The sequence below is a fragment of the Schistocerca americana genome, chromosome 9, assembly GCF_021461395.2.
Source record: "Schistocerca americana isolate TAMUIC-IGC-003095 chromosome 9, iqSchAmer2.1, whole genome shotgun sequence".
Lineage (NCBI taxonomy): Eukaryota > Metazoa > Arthropoda > Insecta > Orthoptera > Acrididae > Schistocerca > Schistocerca americana.
Genome location: NC_060127.1, coordinates 101,281,141 through 101,293,839, shown reverse-complemented (window position 1 = coordinate 101,293,839; position 12,699 = coordinate 101,281,141). Strand labels below are relative to the sequence as shown.

The following is a 12,699-nucleotide window of genomic DNA, read 5'->3' as shown; positions in this document are numbered from 1 at the left end:
GTAATTATTTGGTGGCACCGGAAGATGAAGCTTTAAGCTTCGAAGCTGGTCATGGAACAAATTAAGAAAATTACTGGTAACTGAAGTAGATTTTTATTCTATAAATATTTTCCTCTGTTGTGCATGTTCACCTGATCAGATATTTTGTACAGTATGAACGGTTTCAAAAAGTTGATTCCACAGCTGATAACTCTCCTTGTCAGTCACAGCTCTTCCCCTAAATGCTTTGGGGTTATTTGTGACTGGGTTCTGACAGCGACAGACTGAAGGTCACAACATGAAGCAATTTTTTAAGAAAACACAGAAGTACAAATCAGTTAGCAAGCCGACACTTGCGTCATGTGTTGGCTCTAGCCTCATGTTACTTAGAAGGAGAATATGCTTCCCCGTGTGGTAGTCATCTCACCATTCAGAACAGTTCGACATCGTTCTTTGCCATCACATGGCAGGAAGCTCGAAATTGACTCCAACTGTGAAAGTTAGAGTTATGGCCACAATAGCACACCCCTGATATTGTTTAGGTAGTAATAGCAATATCTGTAAAGAGCTAAGATAACACTGATGGCATACACCCACTTCACAAGCACAAACCTGTCGCTCAGCGTCTTCACAGCAGGAAAAGCTTTATCTCGAGTACCACTCCCCTGGTGAAGTCAAAGGCAGGAGAGAGACTTCAATGCTGGCAACACAGAGCTAAATGTGATTGGATACCATTAAAAGAGAAGTTGCCCCTTTGTCTCTGTGTAGGAACTGGCCAAAGTAAAACTGTCCTGTTAAATTGAAGATTCTGTGGTGTGTGTCCTCTGCATGTGGTGCCGAGCAGACAATGAACTGTTTTCTTCACTGCCCCATTTATATCATCTCCTCAGGCACTGTAACATGAGACAGGAAGCCCAACAGCAGTTCACCATGGTGAGGTGCTACATTTCATCCAAATGCCATCCAAAAGACTGTAATTGACACACTACGAAGAAGAGTGTAGTTGTTCAATGCTTCATAAAGCTCTCTTCCAGCTATTAGGCATCTTCCAATTAAGAACTACCTATTCACAGACATAGATTTTGCTTGGCAGCAAATGTTTAACAGGTTCTGTATCTTACAAAGTTTTAGCTTTCTTACTTGGTTTACAAACCAAATGCACGCATGTGCGTGAGCATTTGTGTGTGTGTGTGTGTGTGTGTGTGTGTGTGTGTGTGGGTGGGGATAATATAAATCTCTGCCACTGCTTGCATCTTTGCTTGCTCACTTTCATTACACAGAGTAAGACAAAATAGATCATTACTGTACCTCAAGAAGTTGTCCTAGCACGACACAAAATATTACTCCACAGGATTAAATCATTATTTTATGTACCAGTCTGGAGAATGAAAACAATAACAAAATCATATACTCTTGTGAACAATATAAAAAAAATCAATGATCTTATTACTTTATTAGCCTTGACATTTACTGCTGATTACTTATGGGGATTTATGTTACCGTGTAGTATTCTTGTTGGACACAATGAATATAAGGAAGGAGAGGATGTGCAAAAAAAAGAACCTCATTCTTATGCGTTACATCTTCCCAAATATATTCTTACATTACTAACAAATTTTTAATAATTTTCATTTCTATAAGTGTTATCATTTATTTTGTCACATATAAAATTGTTGTTGTTGTGGTCTTCAGTCCTGAGACTGGTTTGATGCAGCTCTCCATGCTACTCTATCCTGTGCAAGCTCCTTCATCTCCCAGTACCTACTGCAACCTACATCCTTCTCAATCTGCTTAGTGTATTGATCTCTTGGTCTCCCTCTATGATTTTTACCCTCCACGCTGCCCTCCAATGCTAAATTTGTGATCCCTTGATGCCTCAAAACATGTCCTACCAACCGAGCCCTTCTTCTAGTCAAGTTGTGCCACAAACTTCTCTTCTCCCCAATCCTATTCAGTACCTCCTCATTAGTTACGTGATCTACCCACCTTATCTTCAGCATTCTTCTATAGCACCATATTTCGAAAGCTTCTATTCTCTTCTTGTCCAAACTGGTTATAGTCCATGTTTCACTTCCATACATGGCTACACTCCATACAAATACTTTCAGAAACGACTTCCTGACACTTAAATCTATATTCGATGTTAACAAATTTCTCTTCTTCAGAAACGATTTCCTTGCCATTGCCAGTCTACATTTTATATCCTCTCTACTTCGACCATCATCAGTTATTTTACTCCCTAAATAGCAAAACTCCTTTACTACTTTAAGTGTCTCATTTCCTAATCTAATCCCCTCAGCATCACCCGATTTAATTTGACTACATTCCATTATCCTCATTTTGCTTTTGTTGATGTTCATCCTGTATCCTCCTTTCAAGACACTGTCCATTCCGTTCAACTGCTCTTCCAAGTCCTTTGCTGTCTCTGACAGAATTACAATGTCATCGGCGAACCTCAAAGTCTTTACTTCTTCTCCATGAATTTTAATACCTACTCCGAATTTTTCTTTTGTTTCTTTTACTGCTTGCTCAATATACAGATTGAATAACATCGGGGAGGGGCTACAACCCTGTCTCACTCCCTTCCCAACCACTGCTTCCCTTTCATGCCCCCTCGACTCTTATAACTGCCATCTGGTTCCGTACAAATTGTAAATAGCCTTTCGCTCCCTGTATTTTACCCCTGCCACCTTCAGAATTTGAAAGGGAGTATTCCAGTTAACATTGTCAAAAGCTTTCTCTAAGTCTACAAATGCTAGAAACGTAGGTTTGCCTTTTCTTAATCTTTCTTCTAAGATAAGTCGTAAGGTTAGTATTGCCTCACGTGTTCCAACATTTCTACGGAATCCAAACTGATCTTCCCCGAGGTCGGCTTCTACTAGTTTTTCCATTCGTCTGTAAAGAATTCGCGTTAGTATTTTGCAGCTGTGACTTATTAAACTGATAGTTCGGTAATTTTCACATCTGTCAACACCTGCTTTCTTTGGGATTGGAATTATTATATTCTTCTTGAAGTCTGAGGGTATTTCACCTGTCTCATACATCTTGCTCACCAGATGGTAGAGTTTTGTCATGACTGGCTCTCCCAAGGCCATCAGTAGTTCTAATGGAATGTTGTCTATTCCTGGGGCCTTGTTTCGACTCAGGTCTTTCAGTGCTCTGTCAAACTCTTCACGCAGTATCTTATCTCCCATTTCATCTTCATCTACATCCTCTTCCATTTCCATAATATTGTCCTCGAGTACATCGCCCTTGTATAAACCCTCTATATACTCCTTCCACCTTTCTGCCTTCCCTTCTTTGCTTAGAACTGGGTTGCCATCTGAGCTCTTGATATTCATACAAGTGGTTCTCTTCTCTCCAAAGGTCTCTTTAATTTTCCTGTAGGCAGTATCTATCTTACCCCTAGTGAGACAAGCTTCTACATCCTTACATTTGTCCTCTAGCCATCCCTGCTTAGCCATTTTGCACTTCCTGTCGATCTCATTTTTGAGACGTTTGTATTCCTTTTTGCCTGCTTCATTTACTGCATTTTTATATTTTCTCCTTTCATCAATTAAATTCAATATTTCTTCCGTTACCCAAGGATTTCTATTAGCCCTCGTCTTTTTACCTACTTGATCCTCTGCTGCCTTCACTACTTCATCCCTAAGAGCTACCCATTCTTCTTATACTGTATTTCTTTCCCCCATTCCTGTCAATTGTTCTCTTATGCTCTCCCTGAAACTCTGTACAACCTCTGGTTCTTTCAGTTTATCCAGGACCCATCTCCTTAAATTCCTGCCTTTTTGCAGTTTCTTCAGTTTCTATCTGCAGTTCATAACCAATAGATTGTGGTCAGAATCCACATCTGCCCCTGGAAATGTCTTACAATTTAAAACCTGGTTCCTAAATCTCTGTCTTACCATTATGTAATCTATCTGATACCTTTTAGTATCTCCAGGATTCTTCCAGGTATACAACCTTCTTTCATGATTCTTGAACCAAGTGTTAGCTATGATTAAGTTATGCTCTGTGCAAAATTCTACAAGGCGGCTTCCTCTTTCATTCCTTCCCCCCAATCCATATTCACCTACTATGTTTCCTTCTCTCCCTTTTCCTACTGACGAATTCCAGTCACCCATGACTATTAAATTTTCGTCTCCCTTCACTACCTGAATAATTTCTTTTATCTCGTCATACATTTCATCAATTTCTTCATCATCTGCAGAGCTAGTTGGCATATAAACTTGTACTACTGTAGTAGGCATGGGCTTTGTGTCTATCTTGGCCACAATAATGCGTTCACTATGCTGTTTGTAGTAGCTAACCCGCACTCCTATTTCTTTATTCATTATTAAACCTACTCCTGCATTACCCCTATTTGGTTTTGTATTTATAACCCTGTAATCACCTGACCAAAAGTCTTGTTCCTCCTGCCACCGGACTTCACTAATTCCCACTATATCTAACTTTAACCTATCCATTTCCCTTTTTAAATTTTCTAACCTACCTGCCCGATTAAGGGATCTGACATTCCACGCTCCGATCTGTGGAATGCCAGTTTTCTTTCTCCTGATAACGACGTCCTCTGACACCTTTGAAATTCCCTGATTTCAAGAACTTCTGGCAAGGCTGACAAGAAACTCAAATGCACCAAGATAGAAACTGAAGCAGCATGTGAGACTGGTTGGGCAAAACTCAGTATCAGGAGTGAGCATAATTGGTCCTTCCATTGCACACCAAACTCATCTCATGATGTAACCAGTAATATTGGAGAAAACCTACGTTCACTTGTACACTAGTTCCCTAACCATACTGTAATTATCGGCGGAACCTTTAATAATCCGACAGTTAAACGGGAAAATTACTCTGTTAGTGGTGGGCATGACAAGACATCCTGTGAAACTTTACTAAATGCATTCTCTGAAAACTACCCACAACAGATAGTTAGCAACCCCACTTATGGTAGAAATATATTAGATCTAATGGCAACAAACAAGTCAGACCTCTTTCAGGATGCTCACATCAAATCTGGTATCAAGGAGCAAGAAGTGGTTGTGGCAACAATGATTACCAAAGTACAAAGGACAACTAAAACAAGCAGAAAGATATATATATTCCGTAAATTAGATAAAAGATCAGTTGTGTAATATCGCAATGAGGAACTTGAAACTTTCAGCACAGGGCAGGAGTATGCAGAGGAACTCTGGTTCAAGTTTAAAAGAATAGTTGACCGTGCACTCGACAATACATACTCAGTAGAACAGTTCATAATGGGAGGCAACCTCCACGGTATACAGTCACCTCTGAGGAAACATCGATTACTGCATAATAGGTATAAAACAATGGGTAGGGTTATAAATAGAGACACACTGAATGAAATGTATTTGGCTGTCAAGAGAGCAATTTGTGGTGCTTTCAATGACTACTGTAGCAGAATACTGTCACACGATCTTTTACAAAACCCAAAGAAATTTTGGGTGTATGTAAAGACTGTTGATAGCACCAAAGTTAGTGTCCAGTCTCTAGTGAATGAGACAGGAAATGAAATTGAAAGTAGCAAAGCAAAAGCTGAAATGCGCAACTCAATTTTCAAATGTTCCTTTACAAAGGAAAACTCTGGAAAGTTGCCCCAATTTAATTCTCTTACCACTGAAATCGCTAAAATTGAACAAAGCTCCAAGTCCCACTGGAATCCCTGTCAGAAACTATACTGAATTTGCAGCTGAGTTAGCCCCTCTTCTAACTTTAATCTATCACAGATTCCTTGGGGGGGGGGGGGGGGGGGGGGATTTCCCAGCGTTTGAAAAAATGCACAGGTCACACCTGTCTACAAGAAGGGTTGATGAAGTGATCAATAAAACTGCCATCTAATATCCTTGACATCAAGTTCTTGTAGAATGTTAGAATGTACTCCGAGTTCAAACATAATGAGGTATCTTGAACAGAACGACCTACTTAATGATAACCTGCATGCACTTTTTCACATGACATACTGAAAGCTTTGGATCAAGGCAACAAGGTACATGCGGTGTTTCTTGATTTCCGAAGAGCATTTGAGTCAGTACCACACATTTGCCTATTGTCAAGAGTACAATCATATGGGGTATCAAGAGAAATTTGTGACTAGATTGAGGACGCTTTGCTAGGATGGCCACAGTATATTATCTTGGATGGAGAGTCACTGTCAGATGTAGAAGTAACTTCGGGTGTGCCCTGGAAAAGTGTTGGGATCCTTGCAGTTCATTTTGTACATTAATGACCTTGCAAACAATATTCATAGTAAAATCAGATTTTCTGCAGATGATGGCTGCATTAATATTCGGTCAGATATTGATAAGATTTCCACCTGGTGCAGAGACTGATAACTTGCTCTAAATGCTCAGAAATGTAAAATTTTACACTTCACAAAACAAGAAAATGTAGTATTCTATGATTATAATATCAATGAGTCACTGTTGGAATCAGCCAACTCATATAAATACTGGGGTGTAACACTTTGTAGGGATATGGAATGGAATGATTACATAGGCTCAGTTGTGGGCAATGAAGGTGGTAGATTTCGGTTTATTGGTAGAATACTGGAGAAGTGCAATCAGTCTACAAAAGAGATTGCTTACAAATCACACACACAACCGGGCAATGAAGGGCAGCACAGATTTGTTTAATCTGTGGAAGTGTGTCACAAAGATACTGAAGGAACTGAACTGGAAGACTCTTAAAGACAGATGTAAACTATCCCAGTAAAGTCATTAACAAAGTTTCAACAACTGGTTTTAAATGATTACTCTAGGAATATACAGCAACCCCTTTGTACCACTCACATAGGCGTTGTGAGGGTAAGATCAGAATAATTACTGCACACACACAGAGGCATTCAAACAATCAGTCTTCCCACACCCCATGCGTGAATGGAACAGGAAGAAACCTTAATAACTGGTACAATGGGACGTATCCTCTGCCACGCACCTCATGGTGGTTTGCAGAGTGTAGCTGAAGATGTAGATTGTAAATAGAATGCTGAACGTAGCGTTGCCACCTGAATCTTTCCTAACTAGGTGGGATACCTGGATTAAAGCTGTCACTTTATGTACTGAGCATTTTCAAGCTGTAATATCTGTGACCAATTCAGTTCCGAGATGAGTCTTCAGTTTTGGTGCAAGAGGTACAAAATGCTGTCACTGAAACTGAAACTAAAAATACTCTGGTGTACATCAGTAGCAACTCGGGCTTTCTAGTCAGTAACATAGAGTAATTAGGATTTATTGGCTCCCTTTGGAGAAACTGCTTTTGAGAAAGGCAAATGCGACCCGACAGAGATTAGAGGCAATATTAGGCTGAGGGTAGTGAATAAGCCCCTTGCTACTTTGGTGTGAAATCCAGGCTGGTAGACTTTTGCTACTGTTGGCAGTGGGGTAGAAGTTGACATTATGGCAGACATCTCTGCAAGAATATTTCATCTCCTAAACTGCGCAGCTTTAATGTCCTGCGAAGTGAAGAGGTTATTTTCCTTCTTCAAAAACACTGTGATCAGCAGCATTTTATAACTGTACAGAATTTGGAGGAATACCAGGTTGTTCACTGCACTTGAAAATGAAAGGCAAGGTAAGGTAAGGTACGACACCACACTAAATTTCTGTGAAAACGGACATTTTAATTAACAGATATGACCAAAAAGAATTTTTTTTAGTAGCACCTTTGGTAACCCTACATTACTACTCATACCGTAACAGCTCCAAGGTAGTCACTACTGTCACGATTCAACTCCTCTGTGTTCAGCGGCACAGGGCCAGCCACCAAACGACAACACGGTCAAACACCAGAGGCAGTACCACATTGGGATCAGCGTGCACAGCCGACAGACAGCATCAACTCAAGAGACTGACGAACAACCTACCCCTCGTATAATCCTCGAGCATAGGGCTCTTGGTCTCATTCTGTTTATGTATACTCTTGTTACCTTGACTCCGCTTTTGGGACTGTCTTCACTGTATTGGATTTGGTCAGGCATTGTAAATTGACTGTGTATGGAACTTCTGAATATTTTCTCATTAATGTGATTTATGTTCTAGGTGTGTACTTATTTGTGTGTGTAGTTACTACAGCATCATATACACTATCAAAATAATAAATAACTAAAATGTTACTATAAACTGTGCCTCCTTGTACTTTTGATGTTTCTGATGCGTTTAAGTATAGATTACAATAATTCAGAAGTTGTTTTCAGCCGAAATTATTGTTTTCTGTCAAATATTGAATACCATATTTTCATTTTACTTATTTAACTCATTTTTAGGGTTCTGTGCCTCCTTTGGTAAAAACAGAACCCCTATAGGATCACTTTGTTGTTTGTCTGTCTGCCAGACTGTTAAAAATCCTTTTTCTCAGAAACAGATGTATCGTTGAAATTTATGCCACATACTAATGTCTATAGTCACTTGGTGGTGTAAAAAACAGAAGCCTCTAAGTCAACGCAGTGAAAAGATACAGCCATTTATGTCATATATTTTAACACTCCAAATTGACTTATTAAAACCTATCGGATACTTCCTGTTGACCTAAAGTCATGACATTTAGCATGAAGCAAGCTTTTACAATACAAGTAAAGGAAAAAATCTGAAAACTGCAAATCTTTTATTATATCACGTGAAAAAAAAATTTCTTTTGTCATTTGTTATCTGATGTCAAACATGAAATTTAAACATTCTCATCAATCTTTGAATTCCTGGGACTGATATCCTGCCAGTATCAATGTCGATAACAGGCAAAAATGGTTGAAATTCTTGATTCCGGGAACGGATGAACTGCCTATATACATAATTAAGTTTGTACGGAACTCTCAGTGTGTAAGTCCTACTCATACCTGGCCAATTTTCATTACATAAAAAGCAAATATTTTGCTTGTTGGTATTACATAAAAATCCAGACTAGTCATTATATAACATTTCTTGTTTTATACCCATATCAAACTGAAGCATTGTAATTTGCCATTTTCATGTAGATCCACAAGCTTCAAATTGTTACGTATCTGCAGAAAGAACAGAATTTGTATAGCTAGAAGCTCTTTCTGATGTTTTGTGGACTGTTAAGTCTAAGTTGTCTGACACTGTCCTACATAGCTGAAAGCTGCTTCACGATGAAATAGAAAATAAAAATTGAGGAACACTAGTACTGTGTATTTTGGTCTTTAATACATCTACATTCCTCCAAGTACTGACACATTTTCCATAAATGTTATAAAATTTGTGCTGTACCTCTAATATCTTGTCACTTGGACTCTCAGCCTTCACGTGCACTGCACTTGCTTGGCCTGCCACCTTTTGAAATCCACTGCGTCCCAACACCACAGGCGTCGAGGCTTGCTTGGCAGTTTCTGGGCTGTCCCACCTACTCTGGGGCAGCGAAGCCTTCGATGCCGACTGCTGTTGGGAAGTGGCAGTCATCGCGGCCGCAGCTGCCAACGCTTTGGCCTTGGCTTTGTTCCGCATGGTGACGCGGATGCTGCGAACCTTGTCCTTATCATTCCCTTCCTCGTCGGAGCTGCTAGAGCTCGAACTGCTGCTCGAGGAACTGCTGGATGTGCTGCTGCCCGAGGAGCCCAGCTTGCTGTCCTGCAAACGAGGAAGTTAGATAATCAGTTATTTGCTCTATATTGCGTAGAACACGTTTGAAATATCCCACAGTATGGAACTTGAGAACTGATTTCCAAAAAGCAGTATACGGGATAGGAGAAAATGGTACACAGGCAATTCCCTGGACATGAACTTCAAATTCACAAGGGAGAAAAATATAAATCTGCATTTAGCACAGCAACCATCAGGTAGAGTACAAAGAAATAATAAAAACAGAATAAAAAATCATCTTTTATTTGTCTGGAAACAAAGCTGCTACAGTTACACCATTTAGTTTTATAACCTTAGTATGAGATAACAGCTTTCATTGATATTATTATACTATATGTTTTAATTTACTGAAATTTTCAATAACGTCATTGAAATTATTTTATTTGAAACTTTTTCTAATGGTGAAATGGACACATTGGTTAGTCACAGAGCAAAGATAATTAGGGTTCCAAACCTCAATCAGTGAAAACGGAACCCTTATAGAATTACTTTGCAGTTCGTCCATCTGTTTGTCAGTCCCAGTGCTAAGAACTGTTTCCTTTAGAAACAGGTACACACATCAAGTTGACGATGATGATGATGATTGGATTGTGTGACACTCAACTGGGCGGTTATCAGTGCCCGTACAAATTCCCTACCTATGCTCAGTCCAATCTCGCCACTTGCATGAATGATGATGAAATGATGAGGACAACACAAACACCCAGTCATCTTGCGGCAGGTGAAAATCCCTGACCCTGCTGGGAATCAAACCTCGGACCCCGTGTTCGGAAGAAAGAACGTGACTGCGAGACCATGAGCTGCGGACACACATCAAGTTGAGATTTATGTCCCATACTAAGGTCTAAGGTCCCTTCGCAGTGTAAAAACACTAAGCTTCTACGTCAATGCGGTGGGTCAATCCATATGAAGTGGTCCACTGATAGTTGCTTGACCATTTTTAAATATTTCAATTTTTTTTATATGTGATTTCCTTATATTTGAGAAGTTCAAAAGGGTTTTTTAAAATAATTTATCTTGCACCTTTACTGGATGGTGGTCATTTTTATTTGGAGGTGCGCAACGATTTTTTTGTCTGGAGACATTAGCGAAAATTTGATTCTCTGTTCACTGGGTTAAGTTACAACATTGCAATTGACATGATTGTTTTTAGAAAAGTATCCTCTACAACAGTGTTTATTACACAAAATACCCTAAATTCAAAAATCCACTTTTTAGGCCCAAAGACAACAAACAAGGAGTGATTTATGAGTGTCTATTTTTTTTCCTATAGTTAGATATCATACGCTACTAGCCTCATGTAGAGCAAGAACACTTACAAATGTATCTTTAATTTTTTATGAATTTTTAAATTTGAAAATTTTCATTTTTTGTTAAATTTCGGGTTAGTTATCTCAGGTGTGACTGAATATAAAAATATGACTTTTGCATAGTTTGTACACCTATATGATAGCAATGTACTGTAAAAATTTCAGCATTGATATCTGACTGTGAACGAAGATATGAATTTTTGAAAATGAAGAAATAATTCTTTTTACTCTAGAATTGATCTTATGGCTGTTGCCTATTTAAATGGTTCATTGTTTCACTGTAATAAAATTTAATTCTGATATATATTTAGTTAACACTATCATCGAATATTCATTTAGTTTATTTATTTTTAATAATGCAATATTAAACAATAGGAGATTTTGCCCATTTATGTTTAAGTTTATTGTCAATAAAGAAGTACATTATTGTTGGGTGTGGCATTGTTGTAGTCAGTCTGTTCTGAAACCTCTGTTAGAGTGGATGTACATACTTCATCCAGAGTGCAGAATATGTTATGTGCTTTGTTCTGTGTATCATTTGTAATTAATTTTGAGAGATTAACTGGAATGCAATAACATGGATAAACAGTGCTCTGTTGGACAAATAGCAAGTGAAGTGTGTCACAAAACAGTTTTTGGTTCAGTTTCAAAAAAACTTGAAAAATGTCAATGACTCTGATTAAGTTAGAGAAACTTTATTTAAACTTCAAGTAAGTTCTTTTGTAACATCAGTGTGAGAGTATCATGAGAGGAAATATATTCAGAAGTACAGGGCTATTACAAATGATTGAAGCGATTTCATAAATTCACTGTAGCTCCATTCATTGACATATGGTCATGACACACTACAGATACGTAGAAAAACTCGTGAAGTTTTGTTCGGCTGAAGCCGCACTTCAGGTTTCTGCCGCCAGAGCGCTCGAGACCGCAGCGAGACAACATGGCGACAGGAGCCGAGAAAGCGTATGTCGTGCTTGAAATGCACTCACATCAGTCAGTCATAACAGTGCAACGACACTTCAGGACGAAGTACAACATAGATCCACCAACTGGTAACTCCATTCGACGATGGTATGTGCAGTTTAAAGCTTCTGGATGCCTCTGTAAGGGGAAATCAACGGGTCGGCCTGCAGTGAGCGAAGAAACGGTTGAATGCGTGCGGGCAAGTTTCACGCGTAGCCCGCGGAAGTCGACGAATAAAGCAAGCAGGGAGCTAAACGTACCACAGCCGACAGTTTGGAAAATCTTACGGAAAAGGCTAAAGCAGAAGCCTTACCGTTTACAATTGCTACAAGCCCTGACACCCGATGACAAAGTCAAACGCTTTGAATTTTCGGCGCGGTTGCAACAGCTCATGGAAGAGAATGCGTTCAGTGCGAAACTTGTTTTCAGTGATGAAGCAACATTTTTTCTTAATGGTGAAGTGAACAGACACAATGTGCGAATCTGGGCGGTAGAGAATCCTCACGCATTCATGCAGCAAATTCGCAATTCACCAAAAGTTCACGTGTTTTGTGCAATCTCACGGTTTAAAGTTTATGGCCCCTTTTTCTTCTGCGAAAAAAAACGGTACAGGACACGTGTATCTGGACATGCTGGAAAATTGGCTCATGCCACAACTGGGGACCGACAGCGCCGACTTCATCTTTCAACAGGATGGTGCTCCACCGCACTTCCATCATGATGTTCGGCATTTCTTAAACAGGAGATTGGAAAACCGATGGATCGGTCGTGGTGAAGATCATGATCACCAATTCATGTCATGGGCTCCATGCTCTCCCGACTTAATCCCATGCGATTTCTTT

General features: G+C 39.4%; 1 protein-coding gene across 5 annotated transcripts in view; it reads right to left on the bottom strand.

The window, feature by feature from the left end:
- Window positions 1-12,699, bottom strand: part of LOC124551376 (zinc finger matrin-type protein CG9776-like) — a 265,653-nt gene that overhangs the window by 52,472 nt on the left and 200,482 nt on the right. For all 5 annotated transcript variants that reach the window (XM_047126421.1, XM_047126425.1, XM_047126422.1 and 2 more), the window contains one exon: window positions 9,216-9,572. In XM_047126421.1, the coding sequence (XP_046982377.1) occupies window positions 9,216-9,572 (357 nt within the window). The remainder of the gene's footprint in view (window positions 1-9,215; window positions 9,573-12,699) is intronic.